The sequence below is a fragment of the Aquarana catesbeiana genome, linkage group LG04 (assembly GCF_042186555.1).
Source record: "Aquarana catesbeiana isolate 2022-GZ linkage group LG04, ASM4218655v1, whole genome shotgun sequence".
NCBI classification, from domain to species: Eukaryota; Metazoa; Chordata; class Amphibia; order Anura; family Ranidae; genus Aquarana; species Aquarana catesbeiana.
In genome coordinates this window covers 600,080,191-600,107,292 of record NC_133327.1, presented here as the reverse complement: position 1 = coordinate 600,107,292, position 27,102 = coordinate 600,080,191, and the positions used below count along the sequence as shown (strand labels likewise).

The 27,102-nt window shown below is 41.9% G+C and overlaps 1 protein-coding gene across 2 annotated transcripts in view; it reads right to left on the bottom strand.

The window, feature by feature from the left end:
* The window catches only part of MEIS1 (Meis homeobox 1), a 209,837-nt gene that overhangs the window by 101,929 nt on the left and 80,806 nt on the right, over positions 1–27,102 (bottom strand). For both annotated transcript variants that reach the window (XM_073628212.1, XM_073628213.1), the window contains exon 8: positions 456–601. In XM_073628212.1, the coding sequence (XP_073484313.1) occupies positions 456–601 (146 nt within the window). The remainder of the gene's footprint in view (positions 1–455; positions 602–27,102) is intronic.

The following is a 27,102-nucleotide window of genomic DNA, read 5'->3' as shown; positions in this document are numbered from 1 at the left end:
CTGGGACTGGGAACATGATATAGTGGGAAGCATAAATGGAAATGCTAAAAAGCTGGTTACCTGTCAGTCATTGCAACCACCATCTGCTGAAGTCCACTGATGTTATAAGGGAAGGAAGTACAGAAGTAAAGGAAAGGTCTTCCTCCCCAGGTGCCAAGCTTTGCAGGTATGGTAGGGGAGCACATATATATATATATATATACTATTTATGTGCAGTGTATAGTTACCAATTATTCCTTCCAATTATGAATTACACCACTGAAGAATATATTTTATAAATCCAGTCCTAAATCCGCCAGCATGCTGTTTTGTTTTTTTTTAAAAATGCCCACGATGAAAATAATGCTCATCTATCATAAGGTGTATTCTTGATCAATGATTCCTTTATAATGGGGCGGACTAGCTTGTACAGCACAATATATATACTGATAAGTAAACAGCAGTGAGTGACTTACCGTTAGGTGTTGGAAAAGCCACGCCCTCATGATGTTTGTGGCCACTTTGGGAAAGATACCTCGCTTTTTATGACGTTTTTTGTCTTTGTCTGGGTCATCATCATCCCCCGTACTCGGTGAGGCTACACTATTGTCCAACCCATCACCTGTAAAAAATTAGAAATGTGAAAATGAGTCAGTTTCAGGAGTATTGCAACTTAAAATCCTCTACCTCTAAAGACCACTGATGGTATTTTCACTAAACATTTAACCTGAATTACACAGATGTGCCTATAATTTATGTGTGAAACACATGTGGAGCTTCTAGTGGGCTGCTAGGTTGAACATCATACAGCCATACCCCACTTTTAAGTACACAATGGGGTTTATTTACTAAAGCTGGAAAGTGCAAAATCAGGCTCACTTCTGCATAGAAACCAATGAACTTCCAGGTTTATTATCAAAGCTTAATTGAACAAGCTGGGGTTAGAAGGTCATTGGTTTCTATGCAGAAGTGAGCCTGATTTTGCACTTTCTAGCTTTAGTAAATAAACCCCATTGTGTACTTAAAAGTGGGGTATGCCTGTACTTGAAAACCATTTTTAGCTCTTCATTTCTCTAAAAAGTCCACAAGATGAGTTTCATTACATAATTTATTTTATAAAACACTGACCAAAACATAGTGCTGTAATTATCTTTTGGAACATTTCCACTATAAGGTGTGACAAACATTGGCAGCACCGCAGATGAAAGTGGAAACAGGAACATGATGCAAAATCAACTGAAAGAAGACTTCCCTCTTTTCTAACAATATCAAATAGAAAAAAAAATAAATTCAATGGCACATGCAATACGGTGATGAACTCGCTTTGAGATTTTTATTTGGTGTGGTTAATACATGGTGGCAACGTTTCAGGAATGGCTTGATGAAGAAGGTTGTACTCCTCTGAAACATTGCCACCAAGTATTATCCACACCCAATAAAAATCTCAGAGTGAGTTCATCACTATAAAACATGAGCCATTGAATTCATTTTGCTTCTATGAATTAAGGGTAGCCATAGAGTTGGAGATCTCTTACAGTGAATGACAGCTGGTATAAAAGTTCACTTTTCTTACAAGAATCAGGGTATGCCTGCACCCTACACAAGGTTTTCCCCAACTCACATGCTGAATGGTTCAATCTCTTTTCCCCATAAAAAAAAGGAATGAACCTTGCTCACAAAGAAAGTATGAAACATATTAGAAATCCCTGCATGCAATAAAATTGCTTGTTTTTGCTCTGCTGTTAACCCATATAAGGCCCTAGTTATTAAAACCAATCTTTATGTGAATCTCTTTCATTTATTGGGCTATGTATAGACAGCTTCAGACATGATCTAAATATACTGATCAGATGGTTTCAGTGTTAGTGGGCAAAACATCATATAATAGATTGTCATATAAATGTACGCACATTTTGAGTAATTTATTAAATAATAACAAAAAAAATTTTTGCGCCAACACAGAATGTAAATCTTCAATTTATCCATAGAATGAATTCCCACTTTGTTAAATCAAAATTGCTTAGTCAAAAACCAAATGCTTGGATTCAGTACACAAGAAAATACATCCAATCACCACACAGGAACTCATGCCCATCCAAAACCTATTAAAATATTAAATACATTGGAGAAATTTGAGAGCACCAATGCTAAACAGGTTTCGCTACATACTGATGTTGCTGCTCAGATTGTCATATAGTGCCAATTCATTTGCATCATGTGTCTGTGCCCACCTAATCTTTACAGAATACAATGTACCGTAGTTAATAAAAACATTTGCAACATTTTAAATTTACAATAATTAAGGGCCATACAATAAAAATATATGGATTAAGGGCCACCAAAGTGGATGTGCATTATGCTCTGTATAACGTGCATGCTGGCGCACGTTGTGTAGGGAACGCTGTAATGCATTGTTACAATGCATCATGCCGTTTACTTATACATGTAAAGTGCTGTGAAAATTGTTGGTGCTATATAAATACATGCAATAGATAATACAGTTTTTTCAGTATTGCATCGCAGAGCGCTGTAGCTTGTTGCAACATGCTGTGTTACATTAAAATGCAACTTATCCTACTTTTTTTAGTTCACACCATCACAGCGCATTGGTGTAAACTGAAACTATTGGACAAAAAGCAGTGCTTTGTCTGAGTGTTGGGAGTGAATTGGGTAATGATGTCCAATGCAGCCTAATGGAGCTGCTTTGAACAAGCTCTAAGATATACTTTATTTTTTACATCTCAAGAAAATAAGAAGAAAGTGCAAATGATATGCAAATGACAGCCAGCTAGTAGACACATGGTTGCAATTTAAGTTACTAGGTGGGAGTGAGAAAAATCTGAATCTATATTCAAGATGGAAAAGAACTACCCACAGTAATACTGAATTATTATTTTCTTGGCTTAAAGGGACAATCGATTTGATAATTGTTTTAAGAGAAATATAAATATTGCACATGCAGTGCAGTGTAGTGTAAACCTAAACTCACCTATTATTCTGTGCTCCTCAATATTTCCCCCAATATTGGCATATTTCTTTCAGATCATGCCCATGATTGTACTGAACTAAGTCTACATAGACACTGAGATGCAGAAAGAGACATTCATCAATAAAATTGCAAGTGTTGCATTGTTTAAGGTTAATGTGCTGCAGTTTGTTAACCTATTGTAGAAATGTGACAGATTTATTGTAATGTCACATTTCATGGAATAAATGTGTCCTATCGCTTTGTGCCTGTTGTTTTGTCATATTATGCCAAAGTAGATTTGCGGCACTATCGAATTATGTAAAATTGTGGCAAATTTACCACAGATTTGATGACTTGTCGCAATTTGCCTAAAAAATAACTCTCAGAAAAGCATTCAATAAGTAATTTTCCTATAATTGCTCCTGTTTAAAAAGTGGTCCATGTCACTAATTATTTAGTAGTTTGTTGTGTTAATTTTGCCAAAATCGAGTTCACAACACTTGCCATCAATGTGCCGAAATGGGTAAACATTCTCAGGCTGGTTGCAGCCAATTGAAAAACAGGAAGTGGCGCTGCTGCACTCACAAATGTTCAGCCATAAAAAATGGGATAGGAACTGCAAATGCTTTGCATACATTTGCAGGATGTGACATTTAGAAATTGAGCATAACTGTGTTTATAAATGTCCTTTGGAGTCTTAATTTGCCATGTTCAGGCAGGATTCTGTCCTCTCTCCAAATGTTCTCATGGCAGGAGAGGCAACCGAAGCCAATGGCCAGTTGCAGCCTAAATATTGAATACAACATTTCTGCAGGCAAGAGGCAGCAACAGTCTTATGGATGATGAAGTCTGTATTAATTTAGTTCAGTATATTTAAAGTGGAAGCATAGTCAAATACTAATTAAGCCTAAATCTATTCTAAGTCTATTATAACTACCCTGCAAAGGAAAGCCGTCTATACTTACCTATGCTGAGGGCGCTCTGGTCTGATCACATGATCTCTTCAGAGGCTGGCTTCAGTAAAGGGGAGAGATCGCAGACAACAGCTGCAGAGCCTTTGCGGTGGAGTCACCCAAAGGCTTACTATGGGGCATCCACTCCCAAATGTTCTCCTCTACAGTGAAGCTGACGCTGGGATCTGCTCTTCATGCCATACAGATCTTTCCTTAGAATGGGGGTGGAGGTAGGTTTAGGCTTAGTTGGTATTTGACTGGCATTCTACTTTAAAAATGTAGATGTTAAAGTATAAGTAAACACTACCCCAGACTTATTTGTTTCTTTTTGGTCTGCAAAATATACAATTGAAAGTGTTTTGTTATATCTGTTCAAAAGTTACTTTGTGGATTTTGCCAGATACCTTGTGAGTCAGTAACTTCCTGTGCTGTCTGCCTGTGCACATGGAGGGGTTATGAAGATGAGGAGGGGGGATTAGATAAGGAGAGGTCTGTGTTCTTTGTAATCCATCAGAAATATAGTAGGCAAAACTGACACCATGTGGGTAAATAGGAGCTCCAGTCTGGGAATTTTTTTTTTTTAAGTCAGCAGCTACAAATACTGTAGCTGCTGAATTTTATTATAAGGACACTTACCTGTCCAGGGATTCGTCAATCGGCTTCAGGTGCAGGCGCCGGGTTTGTAAGTAAGGGAAACCGGCAGTGAAGCCTTCAGGCTTCACAGCCAGTTTCCTACTGCATATGCACAAGTCGCGCTGTGCTTTCTGAATAGTCCTGCCGTATTCTGGGACCTGTGTGTGTCCCAGAAGGCAGAGGGGGGAAGGAGGAGGGGCAGCAAATGCTCATAGATCACCGTGAGGATCTCTTACCCAGCAGTGGGAGCGAGTACCTGTCAAAACAAGGTACTCACTCACCCCTCCGCCCAAAAAGTGCCAAATGTGGCAGTGGAGGGGGGAGGGTGCGAACAAGCGGGGTTCCACTTTTGGGTGGAGCTCCACTTTAAGAATTCAGAGCTGTGTTGCCATGTCAAAAGGAAATGGAGGAGCACATTATATTTCTGGCATACCAACAGCTATTTTTTCTGTACTTGCAGCATTTTTAAAGGGATAAAACCTGGGGAAATGTGCACCTATTCCAGATCTATTGTTTGGTTTGTATTTTTTATAATTTTGCCTTGACATTAATTTACAGTGGTTGAATCCAATTACATATATCAACTGAATTCACAAGCCTCAGGTGATACACAGAGATGACACACATTTTACCTGTAGCCCTCTCTCTAAAGCTGTTCAAAGTACAGAATTTACACAGTCTTTCTCAGCTCCAGTAGGCGGGGGGCGGGAATCTGATGTCGCACACTGCGCAGCATAGAGCAGGGAGCTGAGTGTAATCTGAGACTGGAGTGGATGGAAAGGACACTCATATCCCACACAGTTTCTATAGAAACATGCACAGCTGAGGCTGTGAATCACCTGCTGCATGCTGGGGGAGCAGGGCCATGTCCCAGGTTTGTGTGGTGTCAGCATAGGTTGTCAGAAGTGACTTATGCAGATAGCAAAGGAATGACAGAAATCACACTAGGTGCATGGCTTGAGCCAAGTACACCATGTAAAGATATGCTTTGTTCGTTTTTCATTTGAGGGGTTTACAACCACTTTAAATGTTACTAGTATACTTCGCTAGTTGGTAACAATTCTAATGTACTGTGTGGGCCTTAATAAAATGCAAATCTTCGGGAGGGGATACAGGATTTATGGATAAATTACATAAAGACTCAAGTAATAATGGGTTCTCAAAGCAATCTATCTAAAGTATTTTTTTTGTTTTGTTTTTTAAGCCACAGAAAGTTATAGAAACTAAAAGTGTTCATACAGTATTCACTAATCATCTAATATTTACTTTAGGCAAATACTTAACAAAAAAAGAAAAATAAGATCACAGAAGAACAATGTGGTTGGACGCTCTGGTAGTTTAGTGAAACCATAACAATGGCATTCATAAAGTGACTAGTTCCTCTAACCTGAGCTGTTTGTGTTGGACTTTACCTATTCTTTCCTCCAAACCATGAAAATCTAAAACTGCATCAGAGAGGCAAAGAGCCGTAGAAGCAAATCATCTGCATTTAACATTTCAATGAGCCAATCTACTTTATATGCTAAGAGGAGCTATTGGAAAAGAAACACACATTTGTTGATTAAACAGCAAAATATTTTTTTTCTTTAATTTACTTTCTTCCTTTTTTTTCTCTTTGAAATCCTACAGCGTACATTTCAAAATCCAGCATAATTTCAGAATTAGAATGTATAAATTCCACACTTTAAATATAGTAATAATAAAAAGGGCAATTGATTATTTATGAAAATATCCACTACCAACTGAAAGCGATGACTTTTTATTAAGCTTTGTGCATCAATAGATAATCAAGGCCTTAAAACAGCCTGAGCTTCCCATTACCTCAGGCAAAAGAATTCCTGAAAGCATGCCTTAAGGGCACCTGAATTATATACTCCATTAGGAGAGGGAAGCCTTTCTGCATTCCATGTAGAACACTCACCAGAAGCTTTCCTGTTTATTTCTGCTTTATGAAAGCAGAAGCATTAAGCACAGAATTTTGTAAGTGAAGACTTATGTAAATACAATGAAGAAAACCTTTCAAGCTGCAGCCAGATCCCCTCCTTCCATCTCTGGCAATGACCTATCCCAAATAAAAGGTTTCTGTTACATCATTAGGTCAAGCCAAAAACAGCCCAGGCTTAATACATAGTTTGTTCTTCCTACTGTTTTTAGGCAAATACAGCTACTTTGCTCCCATCTGGGAGGGAAATTACACTGCTGAGTCGTAATCTAAGACAAGATTTTCATTGGAAGCAAATGCTCAGAATCCAGTGTAAATACTGATGCGTGTTCAGAAAAGCCTAAAACAATAAACCTTGCTCTTGTCCAACGCGACTTAGAGAAACACAGCGAAGAAAAAGCAAACAGCGAGAAGGCATATTTTGTCAGGAAATGTTTTGATAATTTGAGATTGTTAGATTAGGGGCTTGAGGCATCACCACTCCTTCTCTCATCTACAGCCTTCTAATGCTTAAATCAGGCTTTGCAGATATCCGTAAGTGTGCAATACTACCATTGCTTACCCAGTGCAGCCATAATACTGGTCAAGTACTGCTTCCCATTAAAATAGCATTTACATCCTTTTTAAAATGTTTTCACCTACTTCAGACTGGTCCCATGCTTGGTCTACACTGGAGGCCAAGGTGATGGAGGCTGGCTAATGTTAGGCAAGAAAAAAAGAGACAACTTCTGCATTAGTCAATGCCTTACAGAGATGTCAGAGCCTCCTCACTTAAGTTTGTGGGACTATTAATTACTGGCAAGACAACCTATCGTGACATGCAATGATCACCCACATGAAAATAAAAACTGTCCACCCATCCTATAAGCAAGAAAATATTTCCTAGTTTATGACATGCACTGCTTATTTTTAAAGCATTTGTTTAGAATCTACATAGATCAGCCATAATTTTTATGACCACCCACCTATTTTTGAGTAGGTCCTCCTTTTGCAGCAAAAACAACCCTTACCCATAGAGGCAAGGAAGCCACTAGACCTCTGAAAGTATGCTGTGTTATCTGACACCAAGCTGTCAGGTGCAGGTCATTAAAGTACTGTAAGTTGCGAGGTGGGGTCTCCATGGATTGGACTGTTTTTCTAGCGCATTCTACATATGCACGATTGGATTGAGAACTGGAGAATTTGTAGGCCAAGTCAACACTTCAAACTCATTGTTGTGTACCTCAAACCATTCTTGAATCATGGCATTGATAATGGCAGTGCGAATTATCCTGCTGAAAGAGGCCACTGACACCAGGGAATACCGTTTCCATGAAGGTGTGTACTTGGTCAGCAACAATGTATAAATAGGTGGTACATGTCAAGTAACATCCACATGAATGGCGGAACCCATGGTTTCACAGCAGGTACATTGCCCAAAGCATCACACTGCCTAGGCCAGTTTGCCTTCTTAGAAACATGGAAAATTGACGGCAGAAAAAGACTGAGTAGTCCATCGAGTCTGCCTATTTTATTTTTTTGTTTTGTTTTTTTTTGTCTGATTGTAGATCTATGTTTATCCCAAGCATGTTTGAAGCCATTTACTGTTGACTGTCTCACTACCTCTGTTGGTAGTTTATTCCAATCATCAACTACCCTATTAGTAAAATAATACTTTCTGGTATTCAAATGGCAGAACAATATTGGACAGGTTGAACCTATTTCTGCATTCTCCACTCCGGAAAAGGTGGTTAAAATTAACCCTTGCTACACTGATTTATCACCTATACCCAGATCACCTTGGTATAGTACCTCCCGTAGACATTCGGGCAATTATACACCAAGGGAAGATTCCCCAAGACACATGAAGGATGATGCTAGATACAGGCATTCCAGCAATAATACTCCATATAACACCTGGAAACAACCACCCTACCCACAACGTACCCCACAGCAGTGGTGGAAAAAAATCCAACAATCGGAGAAATCATAATAGAAGACCTCATTGGACACGACCTAATAATGCATCAAGAAATGCAAGAGGCCCTCCTTATGAGCCATATAGGCAAGAAAGGCACCCAGCGTACCCCCAGACTAACTATGAGACGAGAGACTACCAACATGGGCAATATGATTATTATGGATCACGTGATAGAAGCCCTGGCCCCTACTATCACAATGCACCCAGAGAAGGAAGAGGTCAACCTAATGTACCATACAGACCTAGAGAACGTAGTCCCATATATACGCAAAACTATTATGCCCCCTTGAGGGATCTCCGGGACACAGATAGGGACGTGAGACATCAATATGATTACCACCACGAACAGGGTCACAATAGATCTTTTTTAGGGAGAGGAATGGAATACCATCCACCGAGGAGAACAGAGGAAACAAGGAGAAAAAGCCCTATAAGAAAAGAGGCTGCAGAGCAGGAAAGGGAAAATAAACAAAAAAGGGGGACATAGGAGACGGAATTTTTAATCTTACAGATGTACCACTCACTCGGGAAGAACTAGTAGTGCTAGACAAAGGGTTAAAGTATGCACCAGTGAAAAATCTTGACAAATTTGAGACGTATATCAGTATACAAAAGTATATAAGAAAATTAAACATCAAGAAATATTTGATCGAAAAACCCATTAATGCCAGCACCACACAAAACAATTCAGTGGTACATAGTAATTTGAGGAACAGATCAACATATAACCCTAAACCCAAGGACAACACCCATATAGAAGTTTTTAAGAACCTAGTGACGGAAGAAATTAAGCATTTAACCGTAAAGAAAAGAGAAGAACCGAGGATTATTAAGACTGGCATCCAGAAACTTATTAAAAGAAAGGACCTCGTGATAAGGCCTTCAGATAAAGGAGGTGGTATTGTGATTCAAACCACCGAACAATACCACAAAGGCATGATGAAGTTATTAGAAGATCACAACACATACTGCTTATTATCCAAGAACCCTATTTCTAAATGGAAAAAAGAGCTTGAACAAGTAGTACTACTGGGCCTCAATAAAGGTATACTTAACAGAAAAGAAGCAAAATATCTGGTTCCAGAAGCCTGCAGAACCCCAATTATCTACGAAATACCGAAAATCCATAATGATAAAACCGATCCCCCCTTTAAGACCGATTGTTAACGGTATAGAATCAATCACAGCAAGATTGGGCGAATACATCGACAAATATCTTCAACCGGCTGTACAAAGCACTAAGGCCTATCTGCGTGACACAAAACAAATGCTTCAAATACTCGAAAACAGAGTAGATACTGGTATCGTGTGGATGGCAACAGCAGACGTGTCATCACTTTATACAATCATACCCCACTTTGCAGCATGTGGGGCGATGAAATGGGGCCTCGGAAAATACACCAAACTCCCTTGCTTTCAGAGGAAATTCCTCGTTAAATGTCTCGACTTTTGCCTGAAATACAGCCATTTCTGGTACTGCAAACAATTTTACCAACAGAAGACAGGAGTAGCTATGGGGGCTAAATTCGCCCCCAGCGTCGCAGGACTCTTTATGTCCCAATGGGAAGAGGAAGTTGTTTTTACGGACCCACCCAAGGAATTACGCCTATTCAAAAGGTATATCAACGATATTTTTATTATTTGGGAAGGTGATCATGACCTCTTAATCTCATTTTTTTCCAAATTAAACAATAATACTAAAAATATTGTATTAACGTGGCAAATAGAGGAACACTCTATTCCGTTTCTCGATCTTGAAATTTCACGTATCAACAATCAATTCATTACCAAGACCTTCTTTAAAAACGTCGACCGTAATAGTTACTTACCTCTGCGAAGTTGCCATCATAGAACCTGGCTATTTAACATCCCTAAAGGCCAGATCATGCAACTAAGACGTAATTGCACTCTTGAAAAAGACTTCTATATGCAGGCCAATCTGATTGGAGAGAGATTCATAAATAAAGGCTACAGTCAAGAGTTTATAAGAGAAAAAATCGAAGAAGTAGGACAAATGCAAAGACCAGTATTGCTCTAAGACAAAAGACCAACATGTCAACAGGATCAGGTGCCCCTAGTCCTTGAGTACAACTCGCAATATAAGAAGCTTGAAAGCATCTTATCACGACATTGGCATATTTTGAAATCTGATAGAGGGCTCAGGGAGGTGCTACCAGATAAACCTAAATTTATCTACAAAAGGGCACCCACACTAAGAGATCGGTTAGTTAAAAGCGTGATTGATCCTCCAAAGAAACAATTTTCTTTCTTCACAGGCAAGGCATTTTACCCTTGTAAACGATGTTATGCCTGTACCCGTACTAAATGTCCGAACCAAAAAGTGTTTTCTTTCCAATCAAACAGCAATGGCACAAAATATGAGATCAACGAGTTTATTGGGTGCAATTCTGAGGGAGCGGTCTATGTATTGGAGTGCAGCTGTGGCCTCCAATACATTGGCCGTACCAAAAGGCTATTGAGAATTCGTATCAAGGAACATGTTCAAAACATTCAAAAGGGGTATGACAAACACAATGTCTCTAGGCATTTTGATAAATGTCACAATAGAGACCCTAGCCATCTGAGATTTTGGGGTATTGTGCCCTATACCAAACCATGGCGTGGGGGACACAAAGTGAGGATTTTAAGTCAACTCGAGTCCCAGTGGATCTTTTCTATGGACACTCTTGTACCCAAGGGGCTTAACATCGAGTTTGACCTGAATTGCTTTCTTAGCGACTATTAATCTTCTGCACCCCATGCGATTATGTACACCGGGTCCCATATCCTCTCCTTTTCTAATTCTTTAATGATTTTCTTATATACTCTCCTGATTAGTTTTACTTATATATTTTTTATCTTTTTGTTTTGCTATATTGTTATCACTGTCATATATACATATTCTAATTTTTGTGTATTTACCTTATGCATTCCCTTTCAGTGAGCCTGTGATATTCAGGGCCGGTGCTACCACTAGGCGAACTAGGCAGCCGCCTAGGGCGCACTGCCGCCTAGGGCGCCCGACCGCTGTTTTCCCTAATCCCGGTCTCCGCGATATGTAAGTGTTCGGTGCGGTGCTGTATAATGCAGGGGATGCCGCCCAGCGCCTCTGCAGTATGGTACATGTACCCAGGCAGGCACTCCATCCAACTGTAGTATTATTAGATGCGCAGCGCAGCGCAGCACTGGGGGACATTTCCCGAGTCTCCCGACGGAACTGAAGCAAACACATCCCCTGCTGCTGTGTGCCTCTATGATTATATCAGTGACCTGTCTGTGTCTCTGGTCTCTTCCAGTACTGCCAGCTCTGCCCATACATGATTCAGTGACTGAGTCGTATCCCTAGTCTAGGCATGTGACCCCTAACCCCGCCCCCGTGTCACCGTCATTTGCAGAGGCCAGCTCTCCCTCCCGGTGTTCTATCGCCTGTCCCGTACAGCGGCAGCGTCACTGCACGTGCAGACACGTTATAGCAGATCAGAGTAGTCAGTGCCTGATGAGTGGTGACAGCTGGAGGCATCGAGGCAGGGATTGTGCTGGACACAGTCGTCGGATGCAGTCTGCAGAGCAGAGCCCCAGTGAGTGAACTTGAAGTGCACTGTATAGTGTGTGTATAGACTGATCTGTCCTCAGACTCCTCACATATGTCATGATCATCCCAAGCACATGGCCTGGATGTAAGGGTCTCTCTCCTCCCCTCCCCTCCTCCTCCCTCTCCCCCCCACTCCCTTCCCTCCTCCCTCTCCCCCCACTCCCCCCCTCCCTCCCCTCCTCCCTCTCCCCTCCTCCCTCTCCCCTCTTCCCTCCCTCCTCCTCTCCCACCCCCCTCCTCCTCTCCCTCCAATCCTCCTCCTCCCCCTCCTCCTCCCCCTCCTCCTCCTCCCTCCTCCTCTCCTCCTCCCCCCTCCTCTCTCCTCTCCTCCTCCCCCCTCTCCCTCCCTCCTCCTCCTCCTTCTCCCCCCTCCTCCTCCTCCTCCTCTCCCGTCCTCCTCTTCCCTCTCTTCGCCCGCCCTCCCTCTCCTCCTCCTCCTCCTCTCCCCCTCCCCCTCCTCTTCCTCCCCCCCCACTGCTCCTCCATCTCCCCCTCAGCCCCGCTCCTCCCTCACCCCTCTATCCCCCTCCTCCTCCTTCCCCCCTCCTCCTCCTCCCCCCTCCTCTCCTCCTCCTCCTACTCTCCTACTCTCCTTCCCCTCCTCCTCCTCCCCGCCTCCCCCTCCCTTTTCTCCTCCCTTCCTCCTCCTCCTCCTCCCCTTACTCCTCCCCTTCCCTCCTCCCCATCCTCCCCTCCTCTTCCTCCCCTCTCTGCCGCCTGTCTTCCCCCCTCTCCTCCTTCCCCCTCTCCTCCTCCTCCTTTCTCTTTTCCTATTCCGCTCCTCCCCCTTCTCCCCCCTGTCATCCTCCCCTCTCCTCCTCCTCCTACCCCCTGTCTGCCACTACCCCTCCCCCCCACTCCTGTGACAGCAGCCACCAGGGATAACTGCCAGTAGTACCATCCAGCAGTACCTTCCTGCAGGACAGCCATCTGCAGCCACCAGCCATAGCTGCCTTGGGGACAGCAGCAACTGCCAGCCATAGCCGCTGCAGGACAAAGGGGGTGGGGTTGGAGGCAGAGCAAGGGGGGGGCGGCAAAATGAGGTTTTGCCTAGGGTGTCAAAAATTCTTGCACCAGCCCTGGTGATATTCCCGAGCTCCAGTATCTTTTTGATATCTCTGCTTATTCCATACATTTTTCAAATAATTTTTTATATTAACCATTACCTTTGACATTTATTGGATGTCCCCTCTCCCGCTGGACTAACCACTAGTGTATTTTTTTTTTTTTTTATAATTTTGCTGATTTTTGTATTCTCGTTTTTACTGTATACTTGCCCCCTTTTTATACATTTTTTTAGTTTGTTATACGTTTCCCTGTTTATTTAATTTTTTTTCTCCCAGGATTATATATATTAGTTGGCTGCTATGCACCTTGAGGTGTGTGCGGCTTGCTGCGCCTCTTTGGCTGCCTTTTATTAAGCATGATTATGACTACTAGTGCTTCTGAGAATGAGACCTCAACAAAATGGGCGACGGATTTGTCCAGTCCTGGGTTAACCCAGTGCAGTGGCGGGCTTCGGGAAAATGGCCGCCGGGTGTCCATTTTTGTAGTGGCACGCTTCGAGAAAATGGCCGCCAAACGCCCATTACATAGAGACCATATAAAAGCATAGACTTTCACCCCGTGTTACCTCTGATGAAGTCACGTGACGTGACGATACGCATCAGGATTGGAGCATGGGAACTGTCACAGACTGACGATAGGATACGAGCTTGGTGCTCATGGATGTTTTTTACTATAGCCTTCTGCTTAATGTAAGTGTACTATGTTGTTTTTAACCTAATAAACTGATTTATATATGGGATCACGCTATGTGCACTCTCTTCCAACACTCCACATATATTCATGCCATTGTGACGAGCATTGTGGAAATGGGGACGGTTTGAAGGCACCCTTTTGAGGTATACGAACTCGACGTTCGTTGGATTGACGCCCACACTCATTTTACAAAAGTGAGTGCATCCCCCTTCTGTGTCCTGTCCCTTTTTCCACTCTGGCCACCACGGAGTTATACTATATACTATTTCTTATGTTTTTTATATACCATCCTGCACACCCACCACCCGAATCGCCTGAACTACTGGATGGGACCCTTGCCTGCTGGTGATTTGTTATTGTATTACAAGCTGTTGTCTTGCAGCAGTAAGGTGAGCTGCTGGCGAGCACAGAGGTGTCTCCACTGAAGACTTTTTTTCCCTTTCCTGTGGCTTGTGGACTTGCCTTTTTGGAACTGATGACTCATTGTTTGAGCACTTTGTACTACAAGGTGGTGGGACTGTTCACCATTTATTTATTTACTTGGAGTCACGAATATGAATTTGCTGAGTTACCACATATGTGCTAGTATGATACTAGCTCTTTTGCACTGAGATTCCTTTTTTTTCGTTTCAGTATTTACAATATTTGTTATATGCTAGTATGATACTAGCCCTCATGCACATGGACTTTTTTTGATTTATATATTTTTATTTGGTTCAATATATATATATATATATATATATATATATATATATATATGGTTTTTTTTTTTGTACCCACACTGTATTTGTCACTCATTTTATAGCTTTTTATACGTTTTAGGCAATTTTGTTTCCTCAGTCTATTCGGATTTAGTGCCCATGAGACCGCACTTTATTACATTTCATTATACTGTTATATTATGTATAATTTTTTCATTTTGCCTTTTTGGAACTGATGACTCATTGTTTGAACACTTTGTACTACTAGGTGGTGGGATTGTTCACCATTTATTTATTTACTTGGAGTCACCAATAAGTATTTGCTGAGTTACCACATATCTGCTAGTATGATACTAGCCCTTTTGCACTGAGATTTTTCTTCTAATAAGTATTTGCTGAGTTACCACATATGTGCTAGTATGATACTAGCCATTTTGCACTGAGAACTTTCTTTTCTTTTGTTTCAGTATTTACAATATTTTTTATGTGCTAGTATGATACTAGCCCTCATGCTTATTATACTTTTTTAAATATTTTTTTTTTATTTTTTCACTCACCTCTCTATACATTTGAGCTAGCCCCTTCCCCTTCCTCTTCCCCCCTTCCCTTTTTATCACAGCACAATCACCACTCACTTTATTCACTTTCTAAGATTTGTTTTGAACTTTCCTCCAGTTTGAGGTCATGTTCCTCTGTTCTTGATTTTGGTTTTCTTTTTTTTTTTTTTTTTTTTTTTTTCTTTTTTCCTTCTTTAACATTCTGCTTAAAAATTTGTGAATCAGTACTGCTTGGACCTTGAAGAAGGGGACATACCCCGAAAGCTTGTCCTGAAAAATTGTATGTTAGTGCAAATAAAAAAAGTATCACGGACAGTACTCAATTTTCTCTGTCACAATTGCACTAATACGGCTACAATCAAATCAGGTTTCATATTGAAAAGACTGCCTTCCTGAACCTTATTCCCCCCATTGATGTATTTAAAGGTTTTAATCATGTCTCCCCTTTTTCTTCTTTCCTCCAGACTGTACATATTAACTTCCTGAAGTCATGCTCGATATGTTTTATTTCCCACACCTTTCACCATTTTTGTTACCAGTCTCTGGACTCGTTCTATCTTATATTGCAATGTTTTTCTGTAAGTGAGGTCTCCAGAACTGGACACAGTATTCTAAATGAGGTCTCACTAAAGATCTACATGGGGGGGGGCGTGTCCGGATGTGAAGCAAGGCAGACATGCAATAGATGAGCTCCGCTTCAACATAATCCTTCTGACCATCCTGCTACAGTGGCTGATGCTTCTATACTTACATATCGGTGTCCGAGGGCTGCCTCTCTGGTTTCCAGCTACTCCTGCCCTCCTAGATAGCTCCAGGTAAGAGAAAATACGGCAAACACACAGTACCCCAGGTCTGGTCTCCTCCATCAATGGCCATCTTTCCCCCATGCGCTCTGCCCCCTCCCCCCCACCCTCTCTGACTGCGAGCACCCAGGCGGCACCTGCAAGCACGGGAGACACAGAGCCTTCCTCTGTGAACCTGATGGCGGCTATCACCTACCTGAAGGAGACCCTTCCCAAAAAGATTGACACATGACCACTGAGGTCAGCCTAATTCAGCGCGTTATGGACAAATTCCGGTCCAGGATGTCCGAGGCAGAATCCCGCACATCTCAGGTAGAAGACACGGTCCACGAGGACTCCAGGGAGTTGAGAATCCTCCAAAAACAGGTACAATCCTTGCATGAAAAAACAGTGGACATGGAGAACAGGCTCTGTCATAACAACCTGTGGGTGGTGGGGCTCACCGAACGGGCAGAGTGCACCAAACCTGCTGAATTCGCTCAACTACTGTGACAGGGATAGATTGCTGGCAGCCGCCAGAAATGCTGCGGGGCTATCCTTTGAAAACTCCAAGAACTCTTGTACCCCGACTACTCACCTGAAGTGCTGCAATGTCGTCTTTCCTTCACGGAGATCCGCAAGTGCCTCTGGGAGAACAGCCTGAAATACAGCCTCTTGTACCCCAGCAAGCTCAGGGTGGTGGATGGTAGTTCCACCCGCTACTTTGAAACCCCTGTCGCAGCTGTCTCTTGGCTCGACGCCTGCTGATTCTTTGCCTGAAAACCACACTGGAATACAATTCTGCCTAATACTGTCATTTATGTAGGCTGGGATCATGATACCAGCCACATGTTGAAGAAGTGAAGCACTTACTCTATGAGACACACTACTAAAGTTCACCCCTTTTTTTCCTCATCAACTTTGCGTCTGGAACTCACATAGGTACTGTCAGAAGTTTTGTTGGGGTGTGCTCCATTTGCTCCAGCCCTGTGTGCAAAGTTTCTCGAGGTCCTAGTGGCCTGAAGTTTTCACCTTGTTGACAAGTTATGGGAACAAACCCTGCATCAGTTTTTGTTTAGTTTTTTTCTCTTTTTGGCCCCTGTTTTTGGCCATGCTGCTGTTGTTTTTTTGATGCTAGGGTAGGGAGTTATTTTTTGGGGGGAGAGGAGGACATATGTTTTAGAGATGTACATATAACTACTTTTGCTCAAACACGTGTTACTTTGAAGACTCACACAGGCAACGCTCTTCTCTATGATGATTTTTACTGCGGATAGGCTTGCCGATCTTATCCTGGCCCTGCGCCCCCCTGGCATTCCATGATGGCTAACTCTGGCAAAAAATCCTTGATTGTCTTGTTATGGAATGTCAGGGGGCTCAATTCCAAATACAAGAGGTCACTACTGTTTTAATACCTGAAAATACACAACCCCCACATAGTATTGCTGCAGGAGACCCACTTAACCACTTCCGGACAGCCGCACGACGATGTACGTCCAAACTTTGAAGGGGGATACCGTTGTTATGGCAGCAGCTAGCTTCCATAACCCTGGTATCCCCGTTTTCGTGCAGCGGCCGGCTTTCTGATAAAAGTGGTCCCTGCGGCAGATTCGCCGCAAGATCACTTTTATCGGTGGCGGGAGAGGGCCCCCCTCCTGCCGCGATTGGGTGGCCTCCGCCGCTTACCGAAAGCCGTCGGTAGCGGTGGAGGCGATCTCGTCCGTCTCCGTCCTGTTTCTGGAGACGAGTGAGGCTAAGATGGCGCCCACTCGTCTCCATGACACTGCTGGGCAGAAGTGACGTCAAAACGTTACTTCCGCCCACGCCTCTTAAAGGCATATTTTTTTCAATGTCATTTTTTTAAATGACTTTTTTTTTTTATTGCATTTTAGTGTAAATATGAGATTTGAGGTCTTTTTGACCCCAGATCTCATATTTAAGAGGTCCTGTCATGCTTTTTTCTATTACAAAGGATGTTTACATTCCTTGTAATAGGAATAAAAGTGACATAATTTATTTTTTTTAAACAGTGTAAAAAAAAAAAAATAAATAAATAAAATAATGTAAAATAAATAATAAAAATTAAAAAATTTTTTTTTAAAACCCCCCATCCCGACGAGCTTGTGAGCAGAAGCGAACGCATACGCGAGTAGCGCCCGCATATGAAAACGGTGGTCAAACCAAACATGTGAGGTATCACCGCGACCGGTAGAGGGAGAGCAATAATTCTAGCCCTAGACCTCCTCTCTAACGCAAAACATGCAACCTGTAGAATTTTTTAAACGTCGCCTATGGAGATTTTTGAGGGTAAAAGTTTGACGCCATTCCACAAGCGGGCGCAATTTTGAAGCGTGACATGTTGGGTATCAATTTACTTGGCGTAACATTATATTTCACAATATAAAAAAATTGGGCTAACTTTACTGTTGTCTTATTTTTTTATTCAAAAAAGTGATTTTTTTCCAAAAAAAAGTGTGCTTATAAGACCGCTGCGCAAATACGGTACAAAAAAAAGTATTGCAACGACCGCCATTTTATTCTCTAGGTTGTTAGAAAAAAAATCATATATAATGTTTGGGGGTTCTAAGTAATTTTCTAGCAAAAAAACCTGTTTTAAACATGTAAACACCTAAAATCTAAAACAAGGCTGGTCCTTAAGTGGTTAATAGGAAGCAGAGTAATGGCTCTTAAGAAACCGTGGGTACAAAAAGCATTTTATGCGACCTACTCCACATACTCCAGTGGGGTGGCTATTTTGTTCAGTAAACAATTACCGTGTATAATACATGATGTACATCTAGACCCGCGTGGGAAATATGTTATGTTGGTACTGACCATATACAACAAGAAATATGTTATTGTAAATGTCTACCTGCCCCCTCCTAGTCAGGTGCAGCCCCCTGCCCCCTATACAAAAGGTTGGCTCCGCATTGCCGTGCCCAGGTTTTGTTCATGGGCGATCCCAACGCCACCCTATCATGAGATTTGGATAGGCCTTCATCTCAAGCTAATTTTAACTCAGATTTGGGCACCTGGGACATGCCACGGACGGACCTTTAAGACCTCATCCTGTATAGACCTGGCATTTTCAAGCACGGCCCTCCTTAGTGTGATCCAAGAGTCATGTTATCTTCCCTCTGGCCTCTCAAAACATAATCCGCTGAAATTGTTAATTAGAACCCCAAAAACGCACAATAGAGCCCTTTGGTGACTGCAACCTCATTGGATTAACCATGAATTAGTTTAGGACCGAATTTCCTCCAATTGAAGCAATACTGGGTAATTAATGCGTAGTCTGCCTCCCCAGAGGTAACAAGGTATGCATTCAAGGCTCACAGCAGGGGGCAGTATATCTCTGCTGTGGCTGCTATTAAGGCAGAGCACGGTGATGCGGTCTATTCACTGCAGCAAAAGGTTGATAAGGCCTCGAGTCAATACTCTGCATCACCCAGTGCCCCAAATTTTGATCACCTCTCCTCACTTAGGAGGGCATTGCAACTTCACATCTCTGAGGTCACCAGACTTGGCATACAGTCTTGTAGGCAGGAGTACATGGGGACAAAAACAGCAGGTTACTGGCGCTATTAACACAACAAGATAGACCCCTTGCAGTTGTTTTCGAAATCCTTACAGTCTCACAGGAGGACATCCTGACAGAATTTACTAGATTCTACACTACACTGTACACATTCTCCTTGCCAGAGGCCTTTGACCCTGCCCCTATGACCTCTACCCTAGCGTTGGGCTGGCTCTCCGACTCTAAGAGGAATTTTTCAGTTGCAGGCATCACCCCGGAAGAAATCACACTTGCCATACAGTCTTTCCCGGCGGGTAAGGCCCCGGGCCCTGATGGCTTACCCATTAAATTCTATAGAGCCCACACCAAACTGCTTGCCCCAAGATTGGCTGAGTTGTTCACATCCTGTTTACAAACAGGCTCTTTGCCCCCTCTATGAAAGAAGCCCACATTATCCTAATACCTAAGCCCAATAAGAATCCCAAGCTGTGCGCCTCATACAGACCAATTGCACTTCTCAATTGTGATCTGAAGATCCTTACCAAGTTGTTTGCCACCAGGCTGAACAAAGTTATAAAATCCCTTGTAGATCCAGATCAAACGGCCTTTTTGCCAGGAAGGTCAACAGATATCAACATACGCAGATTATTCTCCAATATCCATGTCCCCCACACAAACCAGGGCACCAGAACGATTGCCACCCTAGATATGAAAAAGGCATTTGATACTGTGGAATGGGTGTATTTATGGGAGGTGATGAGGAGGATGGGATTCCGACTAAAATTTATTGACTGGGTATGCACGCTCTACAAGGGCACCCTGGCAAACATAAGGCTTAACAGATTGCTATCTGCCCCCTTTCCCTTGCAATGGGGTACCAGACAGGGATGCCCTCTCTCCCCAGCCCTCTTCGCCCTGGCCATGAAACCCATCGCTGAAGCCCTCAGAATTTCACCCAAGATTCACGGCCTTCGGGTGGGATGGCTGGAGGAGAGAGTGGCTCTCTATGCTGACAATTTACTACTCTTCTTGAACGATGCTGGAGCCTCTCTGCAGGGTGCCCTCAGTATAATGAACACCTTCTCAGCCTTCACGGGATTACGGGTGAATTGGCACAAATCCCAGTTTTTCCCGGTGGACGAGGGGGCTAGATCTTCCTCATATCCATCTCTCCCGCTGCAGTGTGTGGACCATTTTACTTATTTGGGAATTGTGATATCCAGACATAGTAAGGACTTTGTGAGCCTCAACCTGAATCCTGTAATAGCTGGGGTTAAAACGAAATTAAAAGCATGGAGCAACCTCCCTCTCTCACTAATTGGACGCATTAACCTCCTAAAAATGAAGGTCCTCCCCAAATTCACATATATTTTTAGGAACTCTCCTCCGTGGCTCTCAAAAAAACTCTTTAACTCCATCAAACAACTTTTCACGTCCTTTATCTAAGGATCAAAACTGCCCAGATACAAATACACTACTTTGACCAGGCCTGTGGTTAGGGGGGGATTGGCGCTTCCTGACTGCTACAAGTATTTCCTGGCTGCCCAGCTAGTGACTGCCCATTGGTGGCTTCAACCTGACCTAACCAATCCCGCCATAATGTTGGAGGCAGCCATAGTCAAATCCCTGAGGCCTTACAGGAGTTGTTGTTTAGGGGCAAAAAAAACTCCTCACCACCTTGCTCCCTCCATGAACACCAACATACAAGCGTGGAAAATGAGTGAAGCCTTGCAGATGCCCCAGCAGAATTCCTTTTCTCCGCCCACACTTGTGGCTGAACCCCAATCTCCTGCATTTCTACACCATCCCAGATTCCCAGACTTGGGCCAAACACCAAACTGTGAGGCTAGAACATATTATCATGAACTCTAAGTTGTCTTCTTTCAATACTCTCCAATCAAAATGTAATATACTCGCACAAGCACATTTTAGATACCCCCAGATTGCCCATGCCTTCAGGTGCCAATTTTTGGGTCAACGGGTAACTCTGGCATATTCGGAATTGGAATCTACCCTCCGAGTTAAAGTTTTGAAAAAGCCCACATCTCAACTCTATGGCTATCAACTAGTGGCTGCTAGTTCCGAGTTGTCCTCCCTTGGCAGGAAATGAGAGGGGGACATCCCAGGACTGGACGAGGATGACTGGAGGGAGATCTGGGATTTCCACTTTCCCCCCTGGTCTCAGCCAGAGATAAGATGGTTCAATATAAAATATTGCGCGGAGCATATTTTACGCCTCAAGGGCGCCACAGCTTCACATACCATGCGATTCAAGATACTGTTTGTTAGGATTGGTTGAGCGACTGTCAGCGACCATAGCCAGGAGTATACTTATCAGTCTATTATTATTTTACGCTCGCAAAGCCATCACAATGCATTGGAAGCATCCCCCCCCTCCTTCTGTCCAATTCTGGAAGGGACTTATGCAAACAGGGGTTGCCCTAATAAATTTAATAGGGTTTGGATATGTTGGCTCAATGACACCACTGTGGCAAGCAGAGATTAAGCCTACTCTAGTCAAAATATAGTCTCTGAACACTCACTTAGTCATGAGATAAACATTTTAATTTGTATCCTAGTATCCCAGGTTTGAGCATAGTTAATCCTGACCTGAACCCTCTCCCCACATCAGGGTAGTAGTTTAGCAGATTGTTTTGTTTGGTTCTTATGTTCTATGTGCTGTATGAGAATGTGACCAGTTGGTCTTGTCTCTGCGTGGGCTACAGCTGTATGTGAAATTCAAAATTCAATAAAAAAAAGATTTTTCAAAAAAAAAAAAAAAGATCTACATGGGGGAATCAGGACCTTCTTCCTCCTGATGGTGACCCCTCTAGTGATGCATCCTAATATTCTATTTGCTTTTCCAACTGCCTGGTCACACTGTTTGCTCATTTTGCAAAAATCTGAAATAAGCACCCCCAAATCTTTTTCTTCTGTAGCGCTGGCTAACACTGAACCCCCAATGTTGTATTCTCTCAGGGGATTCTTTTTCCCTAGGTGCATTATTTTACATTTAGAAACACTGAACTGCAGTCTCCACTGCTTTGACCAATCTTCCAACAACGCCAAATCATGCTCCATGTTACAGACACCTCCAGGGATAGTAACCCTATTACACACCTTTGTTCTTCCCATAGTGTATCCTGGTGCCATCTCTTCCCCAGTTAAATTTTGCACACGCACCTGGCCATCCACATGATTTAAAAGAAAACACGATTCTTCAGACTAGGCAATCTTCTTCCATTTCTCCTTAGACCAGTACTGATTCCAATGTGCCCATTGTAAGGGCTATTGGCTGTGGAGTCAGCATGAGAAAGGACCATAACTGGTCTGCAGCCCCATACACAATAAACTGCAAAGTTTATTTTTTTTTGCTTTCAACACATCAACTTCATGGATATGTTTACTTGCTGCCTAATATATCCCACTGATATTCAGATGCCATAAAAATGAGATAAACAATGTTACTCATTTAACCTATCAGGGGTCATAAAGTTATGGATAAGCGATATATGTTATAGTTTTAATCCAAAAGCAAACATTTTCAAAAAGTATTATTCTGAATGGATCATATGTTGCACCATAACCACAAAACGTTTAAACTTTGATGTAGAAACAATTTTTGTTGCTTCTATGTGCTATTTATCATGAAAATTTTTATCACAGAGTACCAGAGGTCACAAAATTCTTTTCTAACTCATGATGTGAATGCACTGGTATTATTAATATTATTATAAAGGATTTATACAATGCCAACAGTTTGCACAGCACTATAAAATATAAGAGAGAAAGGGAGACAGTACAGTTACAATACAATTTAATACAAGAGAGTTAGGAAGGAAATGCTTGTGAGAGCTTACAAGTTTAAGGACAAGCCAGGCAAACTCTCCATACGCAGGTATGTATTGGCTTATGTAGGTTCCATTACCAGAGAACTGGCGGATATCTTCCAAACACCACAATCGGCGGGGCAGGTGATCTGATGCAATTATCACTCTCCATACAGTATGACACTTTCATTAGACTGCAGTGAAATCAGCCATATCATGCATACTGTCAGTCACTAATGATTATAAGCAGTGCAAGTGAATATAGGCAATGCCTGAAACTTTTGATTTGCATACAACTTGATAGAGCAGGGGCAGCATAATACATCAGACTTAAGAACTATCCTGCATCTCTGTACAGCTTGTACAGGACAATATTTGTTATGTCCAAGCACAATGAATTTTTGTATGCTGTTATCCTCATTGTAACCTGGAGGTACAATGAAATAACAACCACAATGTAGCAGCCAGGAACCACATTTGCAAAGCGAGAGAGAGTGAGAGAAAGAGAGAGAGAGAAAGGGGGGAAATGTCAGAGGCTTCATTCCTGGATTTGACTTCCCCTGCTGCCAAATGAAGGCAAATTATGAAGGCAAACTGAAAAGGTGGAAATAATCACAAAAATGATGCTAGTCCATAAACAGGCGTACAGCCTCATTAGTATAACAGTAGGCTCCACTGGGTGATTTCTACTCGATTTGCTGATGCCATGAGGAAGTGCCACAGGGCAACTTTGGCCAGCTGCTAATGGATTCTGACAGCTTCTTAGCAACTAGTGCTAGCCACGGTGTGGCGTTTGCTAGTGACAGAAACTGAAAATGTCATATTATCTGCCCATGTGTCATGGAGTCTGTGTGGCAATTAACTAGCAGGCCAGTGACTGAGAGGCCAGAGGCTCTTAAAAATGGCCTGTGGCAATTCTGGACACAGTAAGCTCATCTTCTGCATTTGCCTTGCCCATATGCAACATTACAATGCACAGATCCGGCTGGCTCTACCTTTTGTCTGAATCCCTGATGAGCTGGGTGTATTCAGATCTCGCCTCTGCAGAGAGAAGTCTCAGTAGCAGTCACTTAAGGCACTGCATGGCATTATCAGTGAAGTTAAAAGTAATCTGTCTTGATATGATTGTTTGAAATAGCCCTTTAATTGGCAATACCTGATTTTCTGTTTTTGAACGCCGCCTCCGAAAGGTGCTAGCTATTTTTCTGCTTTCACAAATTAGTCTAAAAGGATTTAGAATCACTGAAGCAGACTCATTGCCTGTCAAATTGCTCGAAGCACTAGAACTCTGCACAGCAACTAGACACTATTTAAAAAACATTGAGCCTATAACAAGAAGAGCTGGCCTTCCTCGTTTCAGCTCCCAAGCTATCAAAACCATCCTGACTGTGTCAAACTGTCAAACCTTTCAGCGGGACCATTTGCTCTTTCAAATGATATTTAGGAATTATTTTGCAGAATTTTACAGGCCGTGATCTAGAGCAAGATGCGAGTCACAAAGAAAAGAATTCACCTCTGCAAGTTTGTAGGTAGACAATTTCTTAAGAGACCCCGGTCTATTTCCACAGAGTAATGGAGGTGACCTGTGCCACCTCCTTTGCTGTCAGGGGGCTCAGATTTCAAACAACCTCAAATCAAATGTCCCATAGTTGCCTATTTAAGCACACCCAGGCATTTAGACCATGCTATCTTGTTCCTTTCAAGAAGGGATAAAGCAGCATTTATAGTATTCAGGCCATTCAATGGGTCAAACTGGCCATGTCAGCAGGGGTCCTTCTCATGCAGGTCAAAGCTTCTCCCTCCTCCAGCAACCTTTCTTCCCACAGTCCACTGGTATTTAGAGGAGGGCAAAATAAACCTCTAACAAAAATATCCAGGTCATGACAAACATTTTCAGTATTTTCTTATCGGATCTCAGAACAGTGTGTTCTAACAAGATTATTTAAGCCACAATATATTAAATCTGCTTAGCCCACCTTGAATGCAAAAGTTTATTCCACACTGTAAAAATGAAATTCTTGCATTTGAGTGATGCCAAATTACTTAAAAATGACAACCAGAAAGATAAGTTACATATGCTTTTATAAATGTGTAAGCATATATAAATATGTAAGGGCACCAGCAAGCAGACATAGGCTAAACATATAAGGAATAAAATTGTTTACTGATGAAAAAATGAAAATGTGATAGAATCACAAAAAGTCACACATTTCTGTGTTTGGGCAGTCAGAGATTAGTGCTTTACCCAAGCAGAACAAAGCAAACAGGTTCGCTTTTTTTCCTCCTGTCCCCAGCAGCATATTTTTTACCATCATTTTGCGCCTCTACCATTCTGTCCAGCCATGTGTAAGCTTAAGTTGGACTTCCATACTTCCTGTTGGCTTAATGGAGCAGTCGGAAAAAGAAAGAAATGAGATTATACTGTATTTGCTGGTAAACAAGAAAAGCTGCTACTTTGCCTTGCATGGGACAAGCACAGGTTGATATCTGACGGTTTTGGCTGTTTAAGGTTGAACTGAAAATAGTCATATGTCTGTGGGCAGTCCCTGTCCTCCAAACAACCCATGGCCAACCACTCTGATCTAATCAGTTGGTTTGGAATTTTGCCAGCCAATCTCTACTATTTGCTGCCCAGAAAATCTGGTAATGGAGATGTCTTTCTGCCCTTCTACACCCCCATCCCAATACACAGGCATGAACCTGCATGATAGGCCACCATAGTTATATGAAAAGATTGTTTGGTGTTCAGATCGTGTCTGGACAATTGACCCCAATCCTATGTCTATGGGCATTGACACAAATAGACAGATCACTTATTGATTGTCAAAGAAGAGGAAAAAGATGTCTATTGCTGTCACGTTCACACTGGACCTACTGCAACTCTGGAACCTAATGTGAGTCCCCATATCATGAACAGGGACAAAATGTGCTTCTATTTCATGGCTATTACAAAATGTTGAAAGTCCTATGAAACAATAATGACCACTTCCATTGCCATCCATGTTCGTATACATGAACCAAGATGTCACTACATTGCAAGATTTTTCTTAAGAGATATATTATTATTATTATGATTATTATTATTATACAGGATTTATATATCGCCAACAGTTTGTGCAGTGCTTTACATCAGATCTAAAAAAACATTTGCATCATTAGTGATTTTCTAAGTATACTGGCAACATATGCAGACAAATTTAAATTGTATAGGTAAGTCAACATTTCTAAGCCAAGATCAAATAAAAGTTTTGATTTAAAAAAAAAAAAAACTTTTTAAACCAAAATAATTATCATAGGCAAAACATTGCACATGATACTACTAAAATAATAATAGCTAAACTAATATAGCAAATCATAGGGGGAAAAAAAACAAGAAAAAGAGGTAAGTTTATGCAGATAGGATAAGAAGGAGTTTTAAAACTTGTAAGGAAAGTGGCAGGCAGGAGCAATTCCTTGGAGGACCATTAACATACTGAGGGCATTTTTATAAGGCATTGTAAAAGGAGCTTAAAACGTGTAAAGAGTAATGTGTTAAAGAGTTAAGTGGTGCACAGTCATTTTCACCATGGAAAAAAAAAAAAAAGGGTCACTTTGTTAGGGGGCCCCTTGCTTTAGGACATGCACAGCTGCAGAGGCACAATAAAGCACATATGACTACATAAACCCAGGCTTAATAGTCACAGCAAAGCATAATGGACTGGACTAGGAGCAAATTAATTTATTCCCCTATAACACCATGAAACACATTCTTTATAAATAGCCAAAATAAATAAATAATCATCTATATACTTATATACTGTGCATGTTTTTTTATGATTTCTTGATGTTTTGCCAGTGCATGATGCATTTTAAAATAATTATAATGGGAACAATTTAATTATTTTTTATGAATATTTTTTCTTTCTTCCCATGATAAGCAACATTTGT